The sequence below is a fragment of the Calonectris borealis genome, chromosome 25 (genome assembly GCF_964195595.1).
Source record: "Calonectris borealis chromosome 25, bCalBor7.hap1.2, whole genome shotgun sequence".
In the NCBI taxonomy this organism is placed as follows: domain Eukaryota; kingdom Metazoa; phylum Chordata; class Aves; order Procellariiformes; family Procellariidae; genus Calonectris; species Calonectris borealis.
In genome coordinates this window covers 8,599,700-8,627,698 of record NC_134336.1, presented here as the reverse complement: position 1 = coordinate 8,627,698, position 27,999 = coordinate 8,599,700, and the positions used below count along the sequence as shown (strand labels likewise).

General features: G+C 45.0%; 1 protein-coding gene across 1 annotated transcript in view; it reads right to left on the bottom strand.

Moving 5' to 3' along the window:
- The window catches only part of LOC142093014 (E3 ubiquitin-protein ligase RBBP6-like), a 47,588-nt gene extending 19,887 nt beyond the window's left edge, over window positions 1–27,701 (bottom strand). Inside the window, 1 exon segment of the mRNA XM_075173879.1 lies at window positions 27,676–27,701. Coding sequence (XP_075029980.1) covers window positions 27,676–27,701 — 26 coding nt within the window.
- Window positions 27,702–27,999: the final 298 nt, after the last annotated feature.

Genomic DNA, 27,999 nt, shown 5'->3' with positions numbered 1-27,999 from the left:
TTCTGCTTCCCTCTCTCTCTGCCTCCAGCCCCCTGCCCTGCTCACTGTCACTGCGGTTTTCCATTCTGTATCCCACTGTCCCTGTCCTTCTTCCTGTTCATCTCTCTTCTGTCTCTCTCTGCTGCTCCCTCACCCTTCCCCTCCCCGCTTCCTCCATCTCTCTGCAGGGCTCCTGAGGCTTCTCTTTCTTTCCTCATCCCTCTGTGCTGCTCACTGTCCCTGTTTCTCTCTTTCTCTTCGTTGTTATTCTTGTCTGTCACTCTGTCCTTCTCCCTGCCCCTATTCCTTTTTACTCCCTCTCCTTTCTTCTGCCCACCGCAGGTTTTCTTGCGATCTCTGTCCTGCCCCTAGCCCTTAGCTCTCTCTCTCTTCCTGCCTCCGTCTCCCTCTTTCTGCCTCTCTTCCTCTTTTCCTGCTGCTTCTTTCTCCATCTTTGTCCAGATCCCTGTCCTTTTTTTTCTCTTGCTGTCCTTCGGTCCTTTTTCTCTTTTCTCTCTTTCTCTCTGTCCCATTCATAGAATCATAGAATCATAGAATCATAGAATCATAGAATCATACAGGTTGGAAAAGACCTCTAAGATCATCGTGTCCAACCGTCAACCCAACACACCATGCCCACTAAACCATGTCCCTAAGGGCCTCATCTACACGTCTTTTAAATACCTCCAGGGATGGTGACTCCACCACTTCCCTGGGCAGCCTGTTCCAAGGCCTGACCACTCTTTCAGTAAAGAAATTTCTCCTAATGTCCAATCTGAACCTCCCTTGGCGCAACTTGAGGCCATTTCCTCTCGTCCTATCGCTAGTTACTTGGCAGAAGAGACCAACACCCACCTCGCTACAACCTCCTTTCAGGTAGCTGTAGAGCGCGATGAGGTCTCCCCTCAGCCTCCTCTTCTCCAGGCTAAACAACCCCAGTTCCCTCAGCCGCTCCTCATAAGGCTTGTGCTCCAGGCCCTTCACCAGCTTCGTTGCCCTCCTCTGGACACGCTCCAGCACCTCCATGTCCTTCTTGTAGTGAGGGGCCCAAAACTGAACACAGGATTCGAGGTGCGGCCTCACCCTTCCCTCATTCCCTGCCCCACCCTTTCTCACTAACCCCCCCTGTCCAGCTGGCTGTGCCTTCTTTCCTCTCTCTCTCGCTCTCTAGTTTTCCTTTCTTCGTCTCTCTGTCCCACTGTCATCACAGCTGGTTTTGTCCTCCAGTGGTGTCCTGCCCCCTCTTCCTTTTTTCTCTCGCTGTCATTCTGGCCTCTTCTTTTAAATTCCTCCATCTCGGTCCTGCACCCGTCACTGTTTTTTTTCTCTCCTGTCCCTTTGTCTTGCTCTCTGTTCCCCGTTCTTGTCTCTCCTTCCCTTTGTTCTGCCGCCCATCTCTGTTCCCCTTCTTGCTCCATCTCTCTGCCCTGCTCCCTGGCCCTCTAAGTCTCTCTCTGTTTCTCTGTCCCGCTCCCTGTCTCTCCCCCACCCTATTTTTCTGTCCTACTCCCTTTTCAGGTTCCCCCCCCCGCTCTCACTTGGTCCTGCTCCCTGCCACGGCTATTTCTCACTCCATCTCTGTCCTGCAGCCCAGTGCTGTTTTTTCCTTCCATCTCTCTGTCCTGCTGCCCAGCCCAGGCTCTTTTACCTCCTTCTGTGTCCTGCTCCCCGTCCCTTAGTTTTGCCTGTCTTTCCCTTTGTCCTGCCTCCCTGTGCCTTTCTTCTCTCTCTGTATCGCCCTGTCCTGCTCCCTGTCCTTGTCTTTCCCTGACAATCTGTGTCCTACTCCCTTTCCTTGTCTTTCCCTCTCTGCCCCCCATCCTTCTTCCTACCTTTCTTTTTCTTCTCTCTCCCCCTCTGTTCCTGCTGCTTCTTTTTCCACCTCTGTCCTGCTCCCTGCCCCTTTTTTCCTCTCGCTGTCCCTCTGCCCTGCTTCCTGTCCCCATCTTTTCTGTCTTTATTTCTCTGTCCCGCTGCCTGTCCCATCGTTTCTTGTTGTACTCCCCTGCCCCGTCCAGCTGGCTCTCCCTTTTATTTGTTCTCTCTTCCTCTTTTCTGCTTCTCAGTCCTCTTTTCCTCTTCCCCTGTCTCTGTCCTCCAGCCCGTTGCTGGCTTTTCCCCCGCTTCTTGGTCTCCATCAGGATCTGACCCTCTCTTTATTTCTCAGTCCCTTTGTCCTGCTCCCTGTCCTTCCTTCTCTTTCTCCATCTGGACGTCCTGCTCCCCGTCCCTGTCTTTCCCTAGCCCCCCCTTCCTTCTTCCTCTCCTTCCCCACGCCCATCTCTGCCTCTCTGTCCCGCTCCTTGACCCTACTTTTTCTTCCTCCATCTCTCTGCAGGGCTCCTCATCCCTATTTCTCTTGATTTCTCCAGCTCTCTAGCCTTTTCCCTATACCTTTCTCTCTCAGCTCCTCTATCTTTTCTCTCATCATATTTTTCTCTTTCTAGTCCACTGTCCTTCTCCCTGTCAACTTAAGCTCAATGACCAGGTGTCCCTGGGCTCTGGTATTTCCTTAGCATTGCCCTAGGGAAGATCTGTGGTTTTAGGGCTAGGGATCATTTAGGAGCTGGTCTCCTTACGTAGGCAGCGGAGCTAGGCATAGTTAAAGCAGAGGTTGTTCTCAGCTGGTGCTCTGTGCGTCCTGTTGAAAGAGCAGGCTGTGGGCCTTATTTTGAAGGAAGGTTTCTTGTTCTGCGCTTATTGCTCCTCGGGACGCTGCACAGAAGTGGTGGTGGGGTCTGGAGAGACAGATGGGACCTGCTGTGATTCCTAGTAAATGTGAACTTGAACGAGACCAGACTGACTGCATATGGTTTTCTTCTCGGCTCCAATTCCAACCTGCGTGCTCGGCGCTAATGAAAAAAGAGAGCCTGAGCTGCAAATGAGCAGACAACGTCACTCACTTAGGTCACCGTGCAGTTGGTCTGTGATAAGGGATGTGTACTTCCATGACGGTGCTTTCGTGAACGTTCTCTGGTCTTGCCACTTCAAAGCCGTCCCTTTTTCCAGACATTTTAAGATGGCATTTCTTATTCTGGGGTTCAGGCTGGAGTTGGACTTAATGTTGAACAGCTGATATCATGGGCTCCGTAAAATGTGAGAGAGAACCCTGCTTTTTTTGTTGTTGTTGTTGTTTTCTAACACGCCCTAAACTTTGCTAAGCAAAGGGAGGAGTGGTTGCAAGAGTCTGTTCTTTGAGAGTGACGTATTCCTGTAGCGTGCCTGTCTTTGTATGGTGAAGGTTTCCTACCTGCAGTATGATTTTGCTGAGCTGTGAGGCTGTATTGGCGTAGCAAAGGTAAGAAGTGGCGTCTTTAAAGGTCATGAAACTGTAGCAAAACTAGCGGGAGAAGCTAGTTCCTTCCCTGCCAAAACTAGTAGCAAGTAAAAGCATTTGCAATTGGCTTTTTTATGCAATGTTCATACAGAGCTTTTGGTATTGATTGATTTTTGGGAAGCAAGACAGCAGTGAGGAAAGAAAACTGGGGCTTCTTCACCGTAGGCAGGGTTCAAGCCTTTGCGCTAGAACAGGTCTTCACTACAGTTTACAAAAAGAGAAGATGAGCTGTCTGTAAGGAAGGTTTCAGTAGAAGTAAGGCTAGATTTGCAGAATTTGCTCCTCCGTATCTGTTGCAAAAAAGAGATGACTTGGCAGTGTTTACATCTGAAGTGCATGCCAGTGTGTTAATGCAGGCCGTCGAGGTCTTTTCAGGGGTACTTCTGGACTGCAGGTTGCGTGCGTGGGTGGCACCATGTCCCAGGATGAGCCAGTTTTAGCTCAGAGGATGTGACAGAATGGCAACCATCTTTGTGGTGGACCCCTGTCATGGTTTAACCCCAGTCGGCAACTACGCACCACACAGCCGCTCACTCGCCCTCCCCCCAGCAATGGGATGGGGGAGAGAATCAGAAGAGCAAAAGCAAGAAAACTCACGGGTAGAGATAAGAAGAGTTTAATACTTGAAATAAAATAATAATAGCAATAATAGTAATACTAGTAACAGTAATAATAGTAATACCAATAATACCATAATAATACCAATAATAACACCAATAATAATAATAATAATAATAATGATAATAATAATAGTAATCATAATAACAATAATAACAATAATAATAATAACAATAATAATAATAATTTGTAATTAAAACAACGAGAGAGAGAAAGAGAGGGAGAGAGGATCAAGAATAAGAACCCCAATCCTAACACTAACCCCAAACCCTCAACCTAACTCGAACCCCTAATGCTACCCGTAAACCCTATGCATAACACTAAGACCTCACTCTTACCCTAACCCTAACACCGAAACCTAACCCTAAACCTGAACCCCAACCCTAACCCGAACCCTAACCCAAATGCTAACCCTAACCGTAAACCTAACCCTAACTCTAACCCTAACCCTACCCTAACCCTAAACCCGAACCATCCTAAACCCAACCGTAAAACTTATGCTAACCCTAAGCCTAACCCTAACCCTAAACCTAACCCTAACCTTAACCCTAAACCTAACCCCTAACCACAACCCTAACCTTAACCCCTAACCCTAACGTTAACCCCTAACCCTAATGCTAACCCTAACCCCGAACTCTAGCCCTAATCCCGAACCCTAACCCTAACCCTGAACCCCAACCTAACCCTAACCCCTAAACCTAACCCTAATGCTACCCGTAAACCCTACGCATAACACTACGACCTCACCCTAATACTAACTCTAACCGCAATACCGAACCCTAACTCTAACCCTGAACCCCAATCCTAACCCTAAACCCTAACCCTAAACTTAACCCTAACACTAACCCTAAACCTAACCCTAATGCTACCCATAAACCCTACGCATAACACTACGACCTCACCCTAAACCTAACACTGAACCCTAACTCTAACCCTTAACTCCAGTCCTAAGCCTAACTCTAACCTTAACCCTAACCCTACCCCTAAACCTAACACTTAACCCTAACCCTAACCCTAACACTTAACCCTAAATCGAACACTTAACCCTAACCCTAACCTAACCTTAAGCCTAACCTGAATCATAAAGCTCTAACCCTAATGCTAACCCTAACCCCGAACCCTAACCCTAATCCCAAACCCTAACCCTGAACCCCAACCCTAACCTTAACGTAATGACCCTAACCCTAACTCTAACCCTAACCCTAATGCTACCCGTAAACCCTAACTGTAACAGTAAGACCTCACCCTTATACTAACGCTAACCCCAATACCGAACCCTAACCCTAACCCTGAACCCAATCCTAAACCCTAACCCTAACCTTAACGCTAACACTAACCCTAAACCTAACCCTAACGCTACCTGTAAACCCTAAGCGTAACATTAAGACCTCACCCTAACCCTAACACTGAATCCTAACTCTAACCCTTAACTCTAATCCTAACCCTAACTCTAACCTTAACCCTAACCCTACCCCTAAACCTAACACTTAACCCTAACCCTAAGCCTAACACTTAAGCCTAAACTGAACACTTAACCCTAACCCTAACCTAACCTTAAGCCTAACCTGAATCATAAAGCTAACCCTAGCCCTAACCCTAACCCTAAGGCGAAACCTCACCCTAAAACAAAATCCTAACGCTAACCCTAAACCCAAACCGTAACCCTAACCCTAACATCAAACCATAACACTAACACTTTGGCAGAACACTAACGTTAAACCTAAAGGGAACCATAAAACTAACCCTCACATAACACCGAACCCCTAATTCTAACTGTAACCCTACTGCTAACTCAACCTCAAACCGTAATCTTAAGATATCACCATAACCCTACCCCTACCCCTACCCCTAACCCTAAAACTAAACCCTAACCCTAACGCTAAGCCTATCCCTAACTGTAACCCTACGCCCTAACCCTAATGCTAACCCTAACCCTAAAACGAAAGCATAACCCTATCCCTAACACTAAACCTGAACCATAATCCTAACCCCAACGATAACCCTAGGCCTAACCCTAACCCAAACCATAACCCTAACCTTAACCCCTAATCCTAATTTTAAGCCCTAACCCTGATGCTAATCCTAACCCCGACCCCTAATCGTAATCCCGAACCCTAACCCTGAACCCCAACCTGAACCCTAATGACCCTAACCCTAACTCTAACCCTGACCCTAACGCTACCCCAAACCTAATACCGTAACCATAACACCTCACCCTAAACCTAATGCGAAACCTAATCCTAAAATTAAACTGCAACCCTAACCCTAAACCTAATCCTAATACTTAATGCTAACCCTAACCAAAACTGAAATCCTAACCCATAAGCATAAACCCAACTGTAACCCCTAACCCTAACCCAACCCCTAACCATAACCCTACTGATAAGCCCTAACCCTAATGCTAACCCTAACCCCAAACCCTAACCCGTATCCCAAACTATAACCCTAACCCTGAACCCCAGCCCTAGCTCTAACCTTAACCCTAACCCTAACCCTAACTCCAAACCCTAATGATAAGCCCTAACCTTAATCTTAACTCTACACCAAACCCTAATCCATATCCCGAACTCTAACCCTAAACCTGAACCTCAGCCCTAACACTAACCTTAAACCTAACACTAACTTTACCCTAACCTTAACCCTAAACCCTAACCCAAACCCTAACCCTAACCCTAAACCTAACCCTAACCCTAACCATAACCCTAAGCCCTAACCCTAACCCTAACCCTAACCCAAACCCTAACCCTAACCCTAAACCTAACCCTAACCCTAACCATAACCCTAAGCCCTAACCCTAACCCTAACCCTAAACCTAACCCTAAAATGAAACCCTAACCCGATCCCTAACCCTAAACACAAACCATAATCCTAACCCCAACCCTATCCCTAAACCTAACGATAACCCTAAGCCTAACCCTAAACCTAACCCTAACCCTAACCTTAAACCTAACCCCAACCCCAACCCCTAACGATAACCCTAATGATAAGCCCTAACTCTAATTCTAAGCCTAACCCCAACCCATATCCCGAACTCTAACCCTAACCCTGAACCCCAGTCCTAACTCTTACCTTAACCCTAACCCTAACCCTAACCCTAACCCTAACCCTAACCCTAAACCTAAAACTAAACCCTAATCCTAAACCCTAACCCAAACCCTAACCCTAACCCTAAAACTAACCCTAAAATGAAACCCTAACCCGATCCCTAACCCTAAACCCAAACCATAATCCTAACCCCAACCCTATCCCTAACCCTAACGATAACCCTAAGCCTAACCCTAAACTTAACCCTAACCCTAACCTTAAACCTAACCCCTGCCCCTAACCATAACCCTAATGATAAGCCCTAACCCTAATGTTAACCCTAACCCTAAACCTAACCCTCACCGTAACACTAAGCCCTAACCCTAACCCTAACCCTAAACTTAATCACAAACACCTATAACTGATGCAAATGAGCAATATCAGGGCAGCAAGTCAGGTTCTTTAAATCCTTGCTTTCTCTCTTCCCTTCTCTCTTCTTGCTTTCTCTCTTCCGTTCGAGGAGATTTCCGTTCGAGGAAGCTTTAGCTAGTTTTATTATATTGTCTGTCTTAGGAGGAACAGCCACTTCTACTTTCCGCTTGGTCTTGTCAATTTTTGCTTTTGGCTTATCCTTCTCCTTTTTCTCCTTTTCAGACATCGGTTTGAAAACAATAGAATCTGCTTCCATAGGCTCATCTCTCACAGGGGTGGCATCATCTCTGCTTGGGACCATGAACAGGGAGTCCATTTTAACGTCTTCTGCTGGAACTGGCTCTCTTGGTTTTCTCGCACCTGCTAACAGCTCAGCATTGGGAAATCCTTCATCCTCATCCCTTTTTCTTCTCTTTTCATGCTTATTTCCTTGGCCATCTCCCAGTGGATTTTTCACCTCCTTCTCTTTTGATTTTGTAGGATCCTTGATGCCATGGCTCTCTCTTTCAGAAGGTTTTTCAGGGTAATTTCCAGCTATATTGTGATTTTGGGGGCTCTGGCAAGCAGGATAATCCTCCCTACGTCCCCGAGCATATGGTGAATTCTCTTGTCTGGTCCCAGGTGGACCAAACCTACCTGGAGAAAAGTTCTCTCTGTTTACTGGAGGGTGAGGTTGAGCGCCAACAACATAGCCCTTGTAAAACTTTCCATGCCATTCTCTGTAGTTCCTTTCCCATTCCCTGTACCTTGCCTTTTCAAATGGATCTCTAAAGTCAAGAGATCTGCCAGAGTAAGCTTTCAGCTCATATGGTGGAACTTCTCTGTATCTGTTAAAATACTCCCTTCCTCCTTCCCCTTGAGGTATAGTCTGTTTAGTGGGAGACTGGCCTCTAAATACTGGAGACCTTGACCGTGAATGGCATCTTCTGTGTGGGGGTGACCTTGACCTTGAACGCTGATAACCGTGTGACCTTGACCTAGAACGATAGTTACGCCTCTTCCCTTTGCCTCTTCTTGGATACGGCGGCGATCGCGAGTAGGAACGAGAATGGGAACGACTAAATGGTCGAGAGTAGGAGCGAGAGCGGGAAGAACCTGATCTTCATGTGGAGCAGGTAGACGAACTTGTAGAGTAAGGGGAAGCACTATAAGGAGACTTGGACCTGAAAAAAACCACAACACACAAGAAAAGAAATGAAGTTAATTCAAAACAGTCATTGTCCCCAATTTTTTTCCTCCCAAATTTGGTTTGGGTTTTTTCTCCTCTCCATACGCTTATGTCAAAGCTTCTTTCAGCTGCTGACATAATGCTACTGCAAATTGAGGAATTTGATAAAATTTTTCAATTCCATTTGTCTTGTTTTAGTTATGCATGTTTACTACCTGCAACGAAAAATTCTATTGGAAAAAACACTGTCATTTTTCCTTATGTCAGATGCACTTTAGTGTAACTGCAGTCCGATATGCTGTTGAAATACAAACATGAAAAACAAGGCAACTTCATTGAGCCAAATACTTCCTCCTCTTTAAGTCTCCGTTGTTCTCTGTAAAACTCCTCCCTAGATAAGGGAGGCCAATGGCATCCTGCCAACATAAGCATTTTTCTCCCTGCTTTCTGTTCATTAGAGACTACGCTCATTTCCTGATCCTCATACTTGCCTTCCACATCCTCACCCCCAACAGTTCATTCAGTCTTCTCTCCTTATACTCGGCTTTGCACCTGTGGATGGAGGCTGCCCACACTTGAAAGAGACTCCCATCTCCCGTGGGCCAAGCGCCCACTGCTCCTCTGCCACTCCTTGATACACTTAATACATCACACTCCTGATCTTCCAAGCACTGCACAGATATTAACTAACCTTCTCTGGAACTTCTTTTAACTTCTTCCACATACGCTTCCTATGTTGTTGCCTCATCATGAGGTATTTGGCCTGGTCCTGTCCCTGAATTGTTGTTTTCTTGCTGACTGACTTGGAGATATCAGACAACCTGTGGGATGGATCCTGGTTTTTCTTTTGATTTACCTTTAAGATTTTATAAACACAATGCACTCTTACAATCTGTCTATAACAAACATATAGCGAAAGGAAGGACTAGCTTGACGCTGCAGTAATAGGTAAAACAGCCTCCTCTCTCTCCAACTGAGAGAAAGCGTCTTGGCTATGTGAGATGACTAAATTGAAGAAATGCAAAATTGTCATAAAAGAACAGTGTTGACTTTTCCAACCATTTGCTCATTCAGTATCAACTAAGTTGTTAAAAAAAAAATGTTGGAGGCTGATTCCTATTGGGAAATCAATTTCTTCAGCCCTATTCAGCCAGTAATGGAAAAGGTGGCTTTCCATCTGATCCTTTAATTATCTTTAATTTTTATAGGTAATTATGGTTTCCTCAAAAAGCGTTCATTTTTCAGAGTCCTGTTTTCAGTCATGTACCGGAGTTTTATTTTAAATAGCCTTAGTGGAAGCACAGATGCCCTTTGTAAAAGCCAATTCAAATGAAGCCATTTAAAAATTAATTACCACTTGGATTCTCCACAACTGTCTGTGCATACTTGCTTCATTATAAATCAGCTGTTGTATAAGTTATGCGTTATACAGCCTCTTTTAACAGGTGACAAGGAGTCATCTATTGAATTTCTGTAGAATACTTACACTTCCCAGCCTGGTCTGCCACCTGCTGAGCGAACTGGACTGGCTCTCATTGGATGACCTTTTGGAGTGGGGAGAGGAAAAAGAAAGAAATCCCATTCAGTTCCTCTGAAGGTAATTTTTTTAAAGAAATTCTGAAGTTACAGTTACTTACCAGTTGTGGGTATTGCTTGTCCTTGGGGGCCCAGAAGACTTGGTAATGCTGGTTGTCTTTGTACGGGAACCTGATAGACATCTCAAAAAACCATTAGTAGGCTTGAGTTCTGAAGGTTTGAACCAACTCTCCCGTGGAGAAGAATGTGGATTAAATGCCGAACTATCCGTTTGTTGCAGACCACAGTAAGTCACCAGAGTTGGCTATATCATTTTCTATGAGAGAAATGAATCCCACCTCTCCTTTGCCAGAGGGTAAATGTAAATTGCAGGCTCAGGGTAAAGTTAGTCTCCGAGTAACTACGTTTTATAAATGGAAGAAGTCTATGTTACAGCTCCTACAAAACGAGATCCATGACAGAAACACAGAAGTGCTACCAAGTGCATTTTAAAACAGCCACTCGTGTCAGCACACAGCAGTATTTTCTTAGTTTATAGCAACAGGAAAACTTCAGTCTGTTTCACACATGGGATTTGATAAAAGTCAGAGGGGGCGGAAATCTCAGTCCAACAGCTACTTGTTAAATTTTGCAAGAAGCCTTTGAAACATAAACCAAAAGCAAAACGAGCTTTCAGAGAGAACGACTCCACTGCAAACACTACTGAAATGTTTTGCAGAAATACAGATTCTTAGCATACCACACGTTTAACCAACTTCCAGGGGCAGGAACAGTAGGACCACCCTATTTTAATATTCAAAAGTATCACAGATTCTATGGTTAAGCACAATGACAGTGCTTCCTGCCCCGTAATTACAGATGCTGGCCAACTTGGTTGCATAGCCACTCAGACATGCACGCATGGTTTCTCTCGCTCACTTTTTGGCCAGTCCAATTAATTCCATACTTACGCATTAATAGTTGGTATTGCGTATTTTCCAGTGTTGGTCAGCATAGCACCCTTTGTATTGGGGTCTTTCACCTCCATCATGAAACTCCTTGGAATTCCTGTGCTCTTTAATTCTGGGAACAGGCTCAACATTTTTGTCCTGTTAAGAAAAGAAATGCAGACATATCTCCTTTTAAGACCCACACTTAAAATGACATTTCAATGATTATTTTAAGCAGCAAAAGCCTTTAATCCTCTCCTTTTACCTAGCATAAGGGTTGCTCGACTAAAATACTTATTTTCCTAAATGAATATAGCCAGGATGTTCCAAAGGCTTGAGCAGTGTTTTGAACTCATTCCATTCTTTGGCTTAAGTTCAGGTTCTTTAAGGGTGAAATATCCCTTAGCTCACCATCCACTCAGAAAAGAGATACAAACCCGCTCCTCCTCCAAAGCGCAATTCAGAGCACAAATATTCAATAGATGGGGTCAACAGAAACATCTTGGTTTTACATGAAATACTAAAAACTGTGAACTGTCATTAAACAGAGTTAAAATCAGAAACATTTCCAGTAATATTGAAATGTATAAAAATATGCATGAAAGTTCACAGAGCAAGATCTGTGGACATACTTAATGTCTATGACCTAGAAAAAAGAAAAGTTTACATTTATAATGCCAGGTTTCCCTTGGATTTTGAAGGGCTTGGCAACATTGCCATATGAACCTCTGTCTTTCATCCCAAGAGAAACAATTCTTAATATGAGTATTCATGGATTTGTTACGTAACTGCCAAGGTAAAAAAATGAAAAGCTAAGGAACACCAGAAGTCCCCCACAGTCTTACCCCATTTGTTGGGCAGTTCTTTATATAGTCGCCAGGTTTTCCGCAACGAAAGCAAGCATATGATGGTGGAGGTGGACCCCAGGGTTTCTGCATGTAACTAAAAGGGTTTGGGGCAAAGAAGAAAAAGGTATGCACGTGTCTCTCTCGTTAAAACAAACTTCTCTACAATTTTTCCATAATCTTCAAAGAACAGATTTGACATTATCAACACTTACTTGATTGGATCATATTCCTGGCAAGACTGTAGCATCATAGCCTTTATTTTATCTTCTTCGGAAGCATTGGCTTCAGCCAGATTGGCAGTCTGTTTAACAGGTAATTATTTGACACACACATTAGAAACACATTTAAGCCCACACTGCCAAAGAGAACACCACTCACCCAACCCTGTAAAGAGCAGCACAACGCCAGCTGAGGTTGCATGAAAACAGCTGCTTATGTGAAACAGAGTTGTCCAAAAGATGTTCTGGGGAGTCCTTACATCATTACAGGCTGTTTATGTGCCTGTTAACCTACTTGAAAAGAGCATTCCTGGGCACTCAAAACCTTAGGCTCTTCACGTTCCCCCCCACTAACTTCTTCATAGGAAGCAAGTTAACTACAATAAGCAAAACCTGCAGTTTTTTCCAGTTGACCGTGTCCTTTTAACATACAAATTGTAATATAAACGTTATGCAGAACTGGATCTTCAAATTATTGAAGGCAGCTGATTTTTTTTAAAGTAGTATTTGTTCAAATGTTTTTATTACACGCTAGTACAGATACAAGCAGGGTCTAAGGGAGTGACTGTAAATGATTTGGACCCTCAAGCACCTATCATTCAGATCAACCACTCATGGTTTTGGTTTTAGATGCATTCATTCACAAAAGCAACCAGCTTGTTTCAGCATTTTGTTAAAGGGCTGTTTCATATACACAGCTTTTTCTCAACTGTAACATAATCCAGATCGACATCTATGAAATCATTTCCATTAACATTTACAGAAGACTTTACAGATACTTGACTAATTTGTTTGAACCCAAGCGGTTTACAAAACACATCCAAAACCCACAAGACATTACTAGGAATAGACCAAAATTCAATATGGCATTTAATGCATAATAAAACAGAAAACCTTTTACAACACATTGCCTCCATGCTAAGCCAGCCTGCACTGAGGAGGTTAGAGTAAGGAACCGTTTGGAGCTGCTTTATCTTATGTTCCTCTATTTTTCTGAAATACTTACATTTTCTCAAAAGCTTAAATGTGTACACCACTTGGACAGTTTTTCACATTTTAGAGTAAAACTTCACCTGAGTTTACAGAACCAAGGACATGTTTAGGGACAGCGCTAACAGAGACCAATTTCTCCTGGTGGCTACCTTCCAAACTATTTTTTTTTTCTTACCAACTGTCCACAATTTAATTTCTGCAGTGAGAGAGGGAAGAAGTTACCAGTGGGAAGAGATTTTTCTTTCTGGGAAAGGAACTCCAGCCTTTATTTTCAGAAGAAAGAACTAGCTCCTCTGCATTAGGCCCTGCCTTCTCTAATCTTTGTAACTTTAAAGACTAGTAATTTAATTGGCTAGCACTACACCTTTTCACGAAGTGCAATCCCTAGTGCTTTCCCAGACAAAGTTACATGTTGTTGAGCAAAAAATGCAAGCAGTTCCATAGCAAAACATGGCATTACAACAGTTTCAGAAGGTCACGTTTGCTAATACGCCACACATACGCATCAGTATTTTCCTGTAAACAATTAGGTACATTTACACAATTTACACAGTCTGTGATCAAACAAATTAGATTGTGTTGTCCACTGTATATATGCTACAGTGTATGAAATTGTGCAGCATTCAAAGCATGGATCTATAACTGTAGTGCCTAGAAATTCAAAAATAGCCATGCAGTTGTCCGTGTTCCAGAAACGCTTCTATTTTGGCTCTTGCAACCCCCCCTGAAATGTCCGTCACTTACAGCCAATTAAATTCTTCTGTGAAGATTGTGTTAGTTTCCAATGCAAAATGAACGAAAAGTATGAAAAACGGTAAACAGCTTCTGAAGTGCTTCTTCTTTGTGTCTTGAAGATGAGTAATACTGCAACATTACGTTGCGGCTGATAAGGTCCTCCCCCTTCTATCTTCCCAAGCTGGCAACTACTCTTTACCAGGATAGTATCAAAATATACACACATTTTAAAGTTAAAAGAAATACTTTAAATTATTAAAAATTAAATTAAAGGTTTGTTCACATGACAACAGTTCTCCAGCTATAGATCACAGTATAAGATTTAAAAATACAAAGCAAACACTTTTTTTTTAAGAATATATATGTACCTTAGTCAGCTGGGCCAGAGAAATAGATGCAGAAGAGTCATCAATCTGTTCACAAAAAATTAAACTCATATTCAAGTTCTACAATCAAAAACAGAGCAATAGTTAACCTCTACTGTAGTCTGACAGTCTGCACTATATCCTCCGAGTGTCACTGAAAGAGCCATTTCCAACCTAGTGTAGTTGGTATTTGTTCGAAACAAAGTCCAAACCTGTGACAGCTTAAGAGTGCCTATGTGGTTAAGGAGAAGAAGCTAAACTAACCAAACCCGCTGGAGATCAACTTCTTGCTCCAGAATATCTCAGAGAGGGACCCTTGTCAAATGCTCACAGCTGCTTAAAAGTCGAAGGGGTAAGGAAGCTATCAATTTTCAGCTAAAAAGGATTTTAAAAAAATATTTATTTGAGAAGGAAGCATCACTACAGGAAACTTCTTTTCAGTGTGGTTTGTAAACTAATCAGCCAAGTATTTCCTTGTGTTACTTATTTCTGTTTTAGCAGCAGAACGACAGTGTCTTCAAACCTGAAGAAAAACGCTGCCCCTTTTCCAAATGTAAATTCAAAGTGGCAGTATCCTAAAGAAAAGCTTAGCCTTTGGGAAATTAAAGCAGCATCCAGCCCTGAAGTCACCCAGATCCAAAAATGTACTGCAGGCGGAGGTTAAGAAAAATGACAGGGATTTTACCCTTTACAAATGCACCCGGCTCTAACCTTGTGCCAAAATTTGTACACTGGGTTTTACGTATTTTCATTTGCAGACAAACTATTAAACTAAACTGCTTCATCTGATAAAGCGGAAAGGTCAAATGTAGAACTTTAGAATACCACTTTGTGTAGCAACGATATTTAAATTCACAGCAATCTATTAAAGACAGTTATGCACTCAGAGGGGCCCAAACAATATCACTTCAATTATACAGTTTCAGGAACAAATACCCAGGTCTTTAAGGACATGAAAAGGAAGCATTTAGCTGCACAGAACTGTCCTCAAAACGTGTGGGACGTGTTGGTTTTGGTATTTGTTTGAACCCCCAAGTCAAAAGTAAGAAACAGTACCAAGTTTAACAATAACGGTTTCTCAGTGGTTTTTGATAACATTTTCAAAAACCATGTTCAGTTGTGCAGACCTTGAACCTACGTGATCTAAAAACGATTGTACATTATCTGTACAACACAAAGTCATTCAGGAAATAGTCTAGCATATCCAGTATGAAATACTATGCATTACTAGGCACAAACACCAATATTCACATTAGATAGAACTGTGCAAATGATGGCATTACTCCGTTTCTACTATGCTGAATCAAATACATTGTATTTACAACATATACTATGTTTTACTGGAAAATCTATTAAGTTAATGTTTGGAAAATTAATCCAAGGCTACCTTAAGTGCAGCGTGCAGCAAAAAGTGTGAGATTGTGTTTTTACATACTGCTTTTGATGTTCCACTTACTGGCTCAGTTTGACTTCTAGAAGAAGAAATAAAGGTGATCAGAACTTCAAATACAGCACTTGTACCAAAAACAGAAAGCACTGAAAACAGATTATAAAACCTGAACGTCAAAACTTTATGTTCTGATAGTCTAGTGAATGTGGAAATTTATTCATATACATAAACCGTTCTCTCTTGGTACATTCAGTGCAACTAAAAAAACCCCCCAGAATCCCATTTCTACTTTGTCACAAATTACTCTAAGGCTTACAGATATAGAACACAACAGTGCAAGGGGAAGTCCTCAGATAGTTTGTCTCTGCTACATAAGTATCAAAACCAGGAAGTCTGTACTACAGTTTTGTGTTCATAAATAATCAACCATCAAAATACGAAGGTAACTTTAGCCAATCTGTGTATCGCTAGTATTACAAATAGGTACCAGGTAGAGTCCTTTAGTTTCTAAGAAAGAACAGCGATAGTCTAGACACTTCCAAGTGCACGTTTACTTAAGTGAAAAAAATCAGTCATCTGACAAATAACAACAATGTCAGCAGCATCGTCTTTAGAACAGTGTTTCTCTGTGGAAGCCCAAGCACTGTGTTCAGATATCTTAGCCATGAAAGTGCCAGAACACTAAATGTGTTACATATGCTGTATGGACTAAAAATAGTAGTAGAAATGCCACCTGAAAGCAGGTCCTAGGCCTTTGTGCGATTTAGGAGACCTGTGACAAAAAAAAAAGGTCTTGGTTGCCAGAATTTGCTTCAAGATAATCTTGAAAATGCTACGATATTTTAGGAAATATTTATTAAATTTGAAAACTTGCTGAGATTCCACATACTCATTGATCTGTATCTGCACGCTACTCATCATGAATCAGCCATGCAACCATTGATATCGTTAACAAACAATTCACACATCATCCAAAGTGTCCCATGAGCAGAGGCAATTCAAAGGCTGCTGTGCAATTGGTGTACAAATAGAAAGGCGCATGCTCCCTGCCACTGCTAGAACACCACCAGGCTCGCAATGACAGCCACGTACCTCCTGAAGTTGAGGAAGGACAAGGACATCCTTTAGATTACCACAGCATGGATTCTTCATACATTTACCTTCAAGAGCGTACTAAAAGGAGAGTAACGCATTTTTGAAGGCCTCTCCACCATTACAGCATACATTCATCATTCCCAAACATTCACCACTCTACCAGTTGTTTCTGCAATGTTCACAGCTGAAAGACTAGAAAGCTAATCTGCCTGGTTAATTTTCAACGCTAGAACAGCAGTGCCATTCCTTCCTTATCCCCTTATACATACAGGTATGTATTTGACCTTTGATGCTAGCAGCATCTATCCTCTCATTTTAGGGCAGCATTACAATACTGTGTGTATTGTAGAGGTGGAGAGGGTGCCCGAAACAGAGGATGCACTGACAAGACAGCACTAAGCAGACGTGTTTAAATTAACCCCCAAAACAAGGCCACGTTTATAAGCACAGTGCTGCGGTGTCCAGAATTACTAGAGAGTGCCTGAAAACACTGCAACAACTACTGCAGGAATACGCCCAAAGTTGAGATGCAGAGCCACATAAATTCAGGGTTTTTTGCTTGCAGATGCCTCGCGGGTACCAGGAGGCTGCTGTACTCTTTGTTCGAGACACAGTGTAACTCATCCGTCTACTTGATTTATTGAGAACCAACATTAGAAAGACATGGCAAAACCACAAGCTAATAATATCTACTAATTGTGGTGGAGAGACCTATCTTCAAGGCAGCTGGAAAACATGACCGTTCAAACAATGCTAATGTAGCTGATATAGAACTGGACTGTATGAATACATAAATGACAGCAGTAATCCTCTAGTCAGCATTGCATTGGAATAGCTGTAATTTTAATCAATACACCTGATTCTCTGTCCTCCGTAAATCTTAGGAATACAGAACCAAAACCCGGAGCACAGATACCAGCTTAGGGTAAAAACAGACGTAGCAAGATAACTAGTAACATTTGGTAATGTGCTAAACTGCTTACTGAGTTTCAAGTTTGGAAAGGATTAACTATTCCTTCATCGTACTTGCACAAAAGGCAATACACTTTAGGATACTGTTCTTCTTCTCTTGCCTGAAACGGACATTGTCTTGAGGAAACGCATAGGAATCACTTACGAATGGAACTTCTTGTTTGCATCGTTTGCCAACTGGTAAACCTTGGTCTTTCCTCTATAGCTAGTATGCAAAAAACCCAGATTCGGGGCGTAAGAATACCTGCCATATCCCCCCCAAATGCCAGAAATAGTCAAACACTGAGAATCGGACTCTTCTGAGACGGGAACAAAGTATGCGTTTACACTACAATGCGTATCTGTCTTTACTATAAAAGCCATAAAAGCAAACACATATAATAAGGAATCTCTGCACGTCGAGGAAACAGGATCTACAACTTGGGTCTCAGAACAACCAACCCCAAGAACAAACCCAACAGAATAATCTTAAAAGTTACCATGGTTGGAGTTCGAACCCCATGTCCCAGCAGGCCTAAAAATGTAAGTCCACTTTCGGACAGATACATTAAAATCTACCCCATGCCAACAAAAATTAACAGCAGCTTTAACAAGAAAGAACGCCTCTGTAAACTAATATCCATAAAAAAAGTTAACACACTGAAACCCCTAACAAAGAATACAATGCTTTATGGATACTTACATAACATCGGTTTTGCCGGTAGCTTTAACTCCTCCAACAGGGATTCTTCTAACAATTACCAATGAGTTCTTAGGAATCAGGGCATTCTCATCTGTGTATTCTGAAAACAACACAAATACAGAGAAAAACATCAGTCAATTCGTAAGAATGCATGTTCATATGTAATTACGTAGCACTTTGCAGAATCCCTTTACAGATACAAAAGCAAAATTTTATATGTAACATCACGCTTTTATCGTCTCAACACACTAACAGTATATTTCAAGAAAGCTTGGGGTTTGAGAATCAAACACAAGCAGCAAAATCTTCTTCCTTTTTTTAAAACAGTTTGAATGCCAACAGCAAAATGGACTCAAAGGTCACTAAAGGAGAGTCTGCTAATGCACGAGGTTCTTTCCTGACCTAGCTTAAAGTTGCTTTTGCTTCCGTTAGGCTACAAAACCCATAGATCTTTGGAGAAAAACAAACCACAGCAAAGTCTCCCCTGCCTAAACCAGATTCTAAAGTCTGACTAGCTTGCCCTGCAACCAAACAGGCACTTAGCTAAAGCACGAGAACTCTGCGCCATTGCTTTCATAGCTGTTAACTAAAAACCAGTCACCTGTGCTGCCAGTGCTCAAGCCTGACAGAACACAGAAGAGAGCCTGCCGCCTCTGCCTGTTTCTTGGAGCTTAATCCATCAACAACCACACTTCTCAGCTGCTCAGGGCTTTACGTTTAAATGGAAACAGAACTGGCAGTGCTAGAATTTGGATCACAGACATTTTGGGGTTTTTTTGAGCTTGCTTTCACAAGTAGGGCAGAATTGGCTCAAACTCAAGTGGTATCTCCCCTCTTAAGCTAATCATCTAGTTTGAATTAACCAAAGGGACGTGAATTCGTTCGATCGATTCCCTTTTTGCAGAGCAGAGAGGCCCAAACGAAATTACTTAGGAAGACAGCCTTGAAAAGCCTTTCAGGAACAGCGTGTGCCTGAAGGTCTCCATGCTTTGCCTTGGCTTACACCCTGTTAGTCTTCTGAAGAGGAGGAAAGCCTTCTGACCTTTTACATAAGGCCCAAACAAAAAAAACCAACTACCTGAGACACTTGGACTGAGTAACCAGTGCTGAGGCCCAGACAAACAACTGGGAGATCACGCCAGCTGCAGTTCTAGAAGCCCAAAGCAGCTCTTTCTACCTGCTGAACGGAGTCATACAGAGTATTCTTTCTGGTTCAGATTACAAACCACTGGATTAAGGCCAGTTCAGAGTCCCATTGTTGGTTTTATTTTTTCTGTATTTTGCCTGATAAGTAGAATAGCGCATTCTCCAAGTTTTTGGAGTCAGAATGTTACAGGGCAGGAAAGAGTACTCAAGAAACCGGAGGTTTGGAGTTTGCGGTTCTTCCACAATATTGTGAGGTCAAGAAATTCAGATCAAATTAAAAGGAGGCAAGTTTAAATGCATCATTCTTGATTATAGGCTTTTTGAAGGGAATTCTGCCTTTGTAGAACATGCCTCTATAGTAGGCATGGAAGAGGACCCCGCTCCTCTCCCCCGCCTTTTAAAATAGGTCCCAACCATCCATTTTGCCTTCCCTGCATCTTAAAAAGAGTCCACCATATCATTTTGTTCCACTGATACTCAAAATCCTGTTTACTTTTAGCTTATATTAGCATTGCTTCTATCACTAGATTTCCATTATGAAAAGTAACAGTTACTGAACTGTAAAAGGTTAGAGGACGCAGAAAAATCTGAACAACCAGGCCATCTTCACTCAAGGTTCACTTTGTTCTTTCCAAGATGTCCTGGTTCCAACTGGGACAGGGTTAACTTTCTTCCTAGTAGCTTGGGGGTTGTGCTGTGTTTTGGGTTTGGTGTGAAAGGAGCATTGATGGCCCATTGATGCTTTGGCTGTTGCTGGGTGATGCTTGCACTGGGAGGGGGAAGCACAGCCGGGGTGGTGGACCGAGCTGGCCAATGGGGTATTCTATACCATGTGACATCATGCTCAGTATAAAAACCAGGTGGGGGCGGGGCTCACCCCCCGTTTGTGACACGCGGTCGGCGGTTGGTGAGCGGTTGCGTTGTGCATTGCCTGCTTTGTGTATTCTGTTATTGTTGTTGTTCTCATTGTTATTATTACTGTTTTACTTAGTTTTATTTCAATTATTAAACTGTTTTTATCTCAACCCAGGAGCTTTCCTGCTTGTGCCCTCCCGATTCTCTCCCCCATCCCACTGGGGGGCGGTGATTGAGTGGCTGCGTGGAGTTTATTTTTGCTGGCTGGGGTTAAACCACGACAGTCCTTTTTGGCTCCCAACATGGGGCCCGAAGGGTTGAGATAACGACAGATTATTTAGAGCATATTAAGGAATTTATATCTGGTAACATATTAATTTGTTCTGCACCGTGCTCTTGTTTTTACTGTACCTGTTAAAAATTGGAGTTGGGTTTTGTAGTCTGTTGTGCTCTGCCGTGATTAATGATGTTTTGCCTGGGAGATTTTTTACTAAAACACTGGCATTGGGGGTTATTTGGTATTTGGGATTCGTAATGAAGCCGTTTCTGCATTTCGGGTACCACCTCATGGAGACCATTAGCAATTATACCTTTTCCTCCGAGAGATTTTTTATGGAGGAAGTAGAGAACGGCACCCTCGCTACCTTTCTCTATGATGTCATCTCCTTTGTTAAAATAACTTGCCAGTACCTTGAACATCCCTGGGTAGTTAAGATACATCTATTGGTACTCCTTGGGAATATTGTTGCAGTTTTATCCAAGGTTAGTAAGCAATTTAAGAATGTCATCCAGAGATCTGCCCCAAGGCTGGATAGTTATGAGTGGCAGGGCGAGTGGGATAGCATGGGCAAATGCCTAGGGCGATGGGCACCCCCAGTGTTCTGGAACTTCACCGCTGAACAAGTGCAGAACCCTGAAAAATTAGTACAATATTTGGAAGAAGTATGCTGTCACCCTGGCCATTCTAGGGAGACGCAAATCACTACAATGTGCTGGGTCCTTGCCCACGCCTACTGAGCCCTGTTTAACACCACTCAGAACCCCCAAGGGGAGGGAAACGTCTCTGCAGCTGATGACAAAGCAACAGGCCCTGTGGTTACTCCACCCCCCACGGCAAGCACAGTGGCTCCCTCACCCCCCAGGGCAGGCACGGCAGCTACTCCGCCCCCTGCGACAGAGAACCAACCCCTGCCGGTATCAGTCGCCCCTATACAAAAAAGAAAATGCACAAGAAAATCAGCTCGTCTAGTAAGGGATGAAGATGAACCAGGGCCATCACGAGAACAGGAGGAGGAGGAGGCAGAACCCGTAAATGAGATGGTGACCACCCGATCCCTATCCCTGGGTGAGCTGCGAGATATGCGAAAAGACTTCAGCCGTCGTCCAGGCAAGCACATTGTCACCTGGCTGCTCCGGTGCTGGGATAACGGGGCCAGTAGCCTGGAATTAGAGGGTAGGAAAGCCAAGCGGCTGGGATCCCTTTCTAGGGAAGGGGGCATTGACAAAGCAATTGGACAAGGGGCACAAGTTCTCAGCCTCTGGAGGTGACTCCTGTCAGGTGTGAAGGAAAGGTATCCCTTCAAGGAAGATGTTATATGCCACCCAGGCAAGTGGACCACCATGGAGAGAGGTATCCAGCACCTGAGAGAATTAGCCGTGCTGGAAGTGATTTATGATGACCTGAACAACGAGCAGTTATCCAAAGACCCAGATGAAGTCAAATGCACCCAACCCATGTGGCGGAAGTTTGTACGGAGCGCACCAGCGTCACATGCAAACTCATTGGCAATAATGACCTGGAGAGATGGAGAGGAACAAACAGTGGATGAACTGGCTGGCCAACTCCGGCAATATGAAGAAAGTCTCTCTTCCTCCCTACGGGCCTGTGTCTCTGCTGTGGAGAAACTGTCTCAGGAGGTCCAGCAACTCAAAGAGGCTATGTCCTGCTCCCCACCTGCACGGGCCAGTGTCTCAGCCATTAGGAGCAAGCGTCCCTCTGCTCAAGAGAGGAGACATCGTGGGTACACACCCCGGGGCACCCTGTGGTTTTACCTGCGTGACCATGGAGAGGACATGAGGAAGTGGGATGGAAAACCTACCTCAGTCCTACAGGCACGGGTACGTGAGTTGCAAGGGAAAACAACCACAAAAGGGGGTTCTTCCAGGAAAACTGCTGCTCCAGTCTCCAGTGAGTTCCCCAGAGTAGAACGGCTGATTCCACTTCCGACCTTAACAAAGGGGCTTCTGACTCATACTTACAAGAAGTGGATAGCGAATATGATGACCAGGACTAGAGGGGCCCTGCCTCCAGCCAGGTGGAGGAAAGGGACAACCGGGTTTACTGGACTGTGTGGATTCGATGGCCTGGCACATCAGATCCACAAGAATATAAGGCTCTCGTAGACACCGGTGCACAGTGCACCCTGATGCCATCAGGCTATAAAGGGGCAGAACCCATTTGTATTTCTGGAGTGACAGGGGGACCCCAAGAGTTAACTGTGTTGGAGGCCGAAGTAAGTCTAACTGGGAATGAGTGGCAGAAGCACCCCATTGTGACTGGCCCAGAGGCTCCGTGCATCCTTGGCATAGACTATCTCAGGAGAGGGTATTTTAAGGACCCAAGAGGGTACCGGTGGGCTTTTGGTATAGCTGCCCTGGAGACGGAGGAAACTAAACAGCTGTCCACCTTGCCTGGTCTCTCAGAGGATCCTTCTGTTGTGGGGTTGTTGAAGGTCCAAGAACAACAGGTACCAATTGCTACCACAACAGTGCACCGGCGGCAATACCGCACCAACCAAGACTCCCTGATCCCCATCCATGAGCTGATTCGTCGACTGGAGAGCCAAGGAGTGATCAGCAAGACTCGCTCACCCTTCAACAGTCCCATATGGCCAGTGCGAAAGTCCAATGGAGGGTGGAGACTAACAGTAGACTACCGTGGCCTGAACGAAGTCACGCTGCCACTGAGTGCTGCCGTGCCGGACGTGCTAGAACTCCAATAGGAACTGCAGTCAAAGGCAGCCAGGTGGTACGCCACCATTGATATCACTAATGCGTTCTTCTCCATCCCTTTGGCGGCAGAGTGCAGGCCACAGTTTGCTTTCACTTGGAGGGGCGTCCAGTACACCTGGAACCGACTGCCTCAGGGGTGGAAACACAGCCCTACCATTTGCCATGGACTGATCCACACAGCACTGGAACAGGGTGAGGCTCCGGAACACCTGCAATACATTGATGACATCATCATGTGGGGCAACACAGCAGAGGAAGTTTTCGAGAAAGGGGAGAGAATAGTCCAAATCTTTCTGAAGGCCGGCTTTGCAATAAAACGAAGTAAGGTCAAGGGACCTGCACAGGAGATCCAGTTTTTAGGAATAAAATGGCAAGATGGACGTCGTCAGATCCCAACGGATGTGATCAATAAAATAACAGCCATGTCTCCACCAAGTAACAAAAAGGAAACAGAAGCTTTCTTAGGCGTTGTGGGTTTTTGGAGAATGCATATTCCAAATTACAGTCAGATCGTAAGCCCTCTCTGTCACGTGACCAGGAAGAAGAACGACTTCAGATGGGGCCCTGAGCAACGACAAGCCTTTGAACAAATTAAACAGGAGATAGTTCAGGCAGTAGCCCTTGGGCCAGTCCGGGCAGGACAAGATGTGAAGAATGTGCTCTACACCGCAGCCGGGGAGAATGGCCCTACCTGGAGCCTCTGGCAGAAAGCACCAGGGGAGACTCGAGGTCGACCCTTAGGGTTCTGGAGTCGGGGATACAGAGGATCCGAGGCCCGCTACACTCCAACTGAGAAGGAGATATTGGCAGCATATGAAGGGGTTCAAGCTGCTTCGGAAGTGGTTGGTACTGAAGCACAGCTCCTCCTGGCACCCCGACTGCCAGTGCTGGGCTGGATGTTCAAAGGGAGCGTCCCCTCTACTCATCATGCAACCGATGCTATGTGGAGTCAGTGGGTCGCACTGATCACACAACGGGCCCAAATAGGAAACCCCAGTCGCCCAGGAATCTTGGAGGTGATCACGAACTGGCCAGAAGGCAAAGATTTTGGAATATCCCCAGAGGAGGAGGTGACACGTGCTGAGGAGGCCCCACCATATAACAAACTACCAGAAAGCGAGAAGCAATATGCCCTGTTCAGTGATGGCTCCTGTCGCCTTGTGGGAAAGCACCGGAGATGGAAGGCTGCGGTATGGAGTCCTATACGCCAAGTTGCAGAAACTGCTGAAGGAGAAGGTGAATCGAGTCAGTTTGCAGAGGTGAAAGCCATCCAGCTGGCCTTGGACATTGCCGAACGAGAAAAATGGCCAGTACTTTATCTCTATACTGACTCATGGATGGTGGCAAATGCCCTGTGGGGGTGGTTGCAGCAGTGGAAGCAGAACAACTGGCAGCGCAGAGGTAAACCCGTCTGGGCTGCCGCATTGTGGCAAGATATTGCTGCCCGGGTAGAGAACCTGACTGTAAAAGTACGTCACGTAGATGCTCACGTACCCAAGAGTCGGGCCACTGAAGAACATCAAAACAACCAGCAGATGGACCAGGCTGCTAAGATTGAAGTGGCTCAGGTAGATCTGGACTGGCAACATAAAGGTGAATTATTTATAGCTCGGTGGGCCCATGATGCCTCAGGCCATCAAGGGAGAGATGCAACACATAGATGGGCTTGTAATTGAGGGGTGGACTTGACCATGGACGCTACTGCACAGGTTATCCATGAATGTGAAACGTGCGCTGCAATCAAGCAAGCCAAGCGAGTAAAGCCTCTTTGGTATGGAGGACGATGGTTGAAGTATAAATATGGGGAGGCTTGGCAGATTGATTATATCACGCTCCCACAAACCCGACAGGGCAAGCGCTATGTGCTCACCATGGTAGAAGTAACCACAGGGTGGCTGGAAACATACCCTGTGCCCCATGCCACCGCCCGGAACACCATCCTGGGCCTTGAAAAGCAAGTCCTATGGCGGCATGGCACCCCAGAAAGAATTGAGTCAGACAACGGGACTCATTTCCAAAACACCCTCATAGACACCTGGGCCAAAGAGCATGGCATTGAGTGGGTCTATCACATCCCCTACCATGTACCAGCCTCCGGAAAAATCGAACGATACAACGGGCTGTTAAAGACAACACTGAGGGCAATGGGCGGTGGGACATTCAAGCATTGGGACACACATTTAGCAAAAGCCACCTGGTTAGTCAACACTAGGGGATCTGCCACTCGAGCTGGCCCTGCCCAATCCAAACCCTTATGTACTGTAGAGGGGGATAAAGTCCCTGTCGTGCATATGAGAAATATGCTGGGGAAGACAGTCTGGGTTGCTCCTGCCTCTGGCAAGGGAAAACCCATCTGTGGGGTTGCTTTTGCTCAGGGACCTGGGTGCACTTGGTGGGTGATGAGAAAGGATGGGGAAGTCCAGTGTGTACCTCAAGGGGATTTAATTTTGGGTGAAAATAGCCAATGAACTGAACTGTATGATTATTACATAGTACTGTATGTCATCACTTCTATGGTTACCATATGCCATATTAACAGTATTACAGTAGGAATCACCCAGATTAATGTAGGATGAACACCGATGAAACTGAGCAAGGTGCAACAATGATAGAACTGGACGAGCGCCCAGAACTGGCCTCCGCATGCAAGAGCCCAACACCACACACCATCTCTCCTGCCCTGCAAGACTGTTATGACAGGTGGAACCCGAAGTCATGGACTAAATGAACTCAATGGACATTTTAGAGGGATGGCCCATGGACTAAGGGAATGATATCTCTGTGTGTGTATATATCAAAAGGCCGGGAAAAGTAGCGGTGACTAATTGGAATGTATGGGAAAATGTGAGACCTGGGCATGATATAGATGGTATAGAATAAGGGGTGGATATTGTCCTGGTTCCAGCTGGGACAGGGTTAACTTTCTTCCCAGTAGCTTGGGGGGTGTGAAAGGAGCATTGATGGCCCATTGATGCTTTGGCTGTTGCTGGGTGATGCTTGCACCGGGAGGGGGAAGCACAGCCGGGGTGGTGGACCCAGCTGGCCAATGGGGTATTCTATATCATGTGACATCATGCTCAGTATAAAAACCAGGTGTGTGTGGGGGCTCGCCCCCCGTTTGTGACACGCGGTCGGCGGTTGGTGAGCGGTTGCGTTGTGCATTGCCTGTTTTGTGTATTCTGTTATTGTTGTTGTTCTCATTGTTATTATTACTGTTCTACTTAGTTTTATTTCAATTATTAAACTGTTTTTATCTCAACCCGGGAGCTTTCCTACTTGTGCCCTCCCGATTCTCTCCCCCATCCCACTGGGGGGGGGTGATCGAGCGGCTGCGTGGAGTTTATTTTTGCTGGCTGGGGTTAAACCACGACAGGGTGCTGGCTGACAGCCAGCTGAACATGAGCCAGCAGTGTGCCCAGGTGGCCAAGAAGGCCAACGGCATCCTGGCCTGTATCGGAAATAGTGTGGCCAACAGGACTAGGGATGTGATCATGCCCCTGTACTCGGCACTGGTGAGGCTGCACCTCGAATACTGTGTTCAGTTTTGGGCCCCTTCGCTTCAAGAAGGACATGGAGGTGCTGGAGCGTGTCCAGAGGAGGGCAACGAAGCTGGTGAAGGATCTGGAGAACAAGTCTGATGAGGAGCGGCTGAGGGAACTGGGACTCTTTAGTTTGGAGAAGAGGAGGCTCAGGGGAGACCTTATCACGCTCTACAACCACCTGAAAGGAGGTTGTAGAAAGGTGGGTGTCTACAACCACCTGAAAGGAGGTTGTAGAAAGGTGGGTGTTGGTCTCTTCGCCCAAGTAACTAGTGATAGGACGAGAGGAAATGGCCTCAAGTTGCGCCAAGGGAGGTTTAGACCGGACATTAGGAAAAATTTCTTTACTGAAAGAGTGGTCAAGCCTTGGAACAGGCTGCCCAGGGAAGTGGTTGAGTCCCCATCCCTGGAGGTATTTAAAAGACGTGTAGATGAGGCCCTTAGGGACATGGTTTAGTGGGCATGGTGATGTTGGTTGACGGTTGGACTCGGTGATCTTAGTGGTCTTTTCCAACCTTAATGATTCTATGATTCTATTCTATGATTTGCTGATGCTAGTTGAAGGGTGCTGGGCATGCCATGTCGCTGGGTGATGGGCATGTCTGGGTGCTGTGCATGTCCCAGTGCTGGTTGAAGGGCACTGCGTGTGCAGGGTACTGGGCATGCCAGGATCTTTCAGTCCAGCAAGCTTGATGGTTGAGTGGTAGAGCAAGCGCAGAGCCCCAGTGTTGGTGGGGCTGTGAAGGGGCTGCCACGGAAGGTGAGCACCACAACCACTTTTCATGCTTAGCCACTTCTCTACCAAAGCTTAAGGTGGTTGGCATCCATTTTGGGCTTGGACTCTGGCAAGGTTTAGGGTTAGGATTAGAGCAAGCGCAGAGCCACGGTGGTGTTGAGCCAGTGAATGGACTGCCAAGGGAAGGTGAAGGCCACCAAGAGTTTTCAGTCCTGTCCACTTCTGTGTGGTGATGGCCACTTCTGCTTAAGATGCTGGGTGTCTGTTTTGGGCTTGGACTCTGACAAGGTTTAGGGTTATGATTAGAGCAAGCGCAGAGCCTCAAAGTTGGTGGGGCTGTGAAAGGGTTACCAAGGGAAGGTGAGAGCCACCAACATCTTTCAGTCCTGG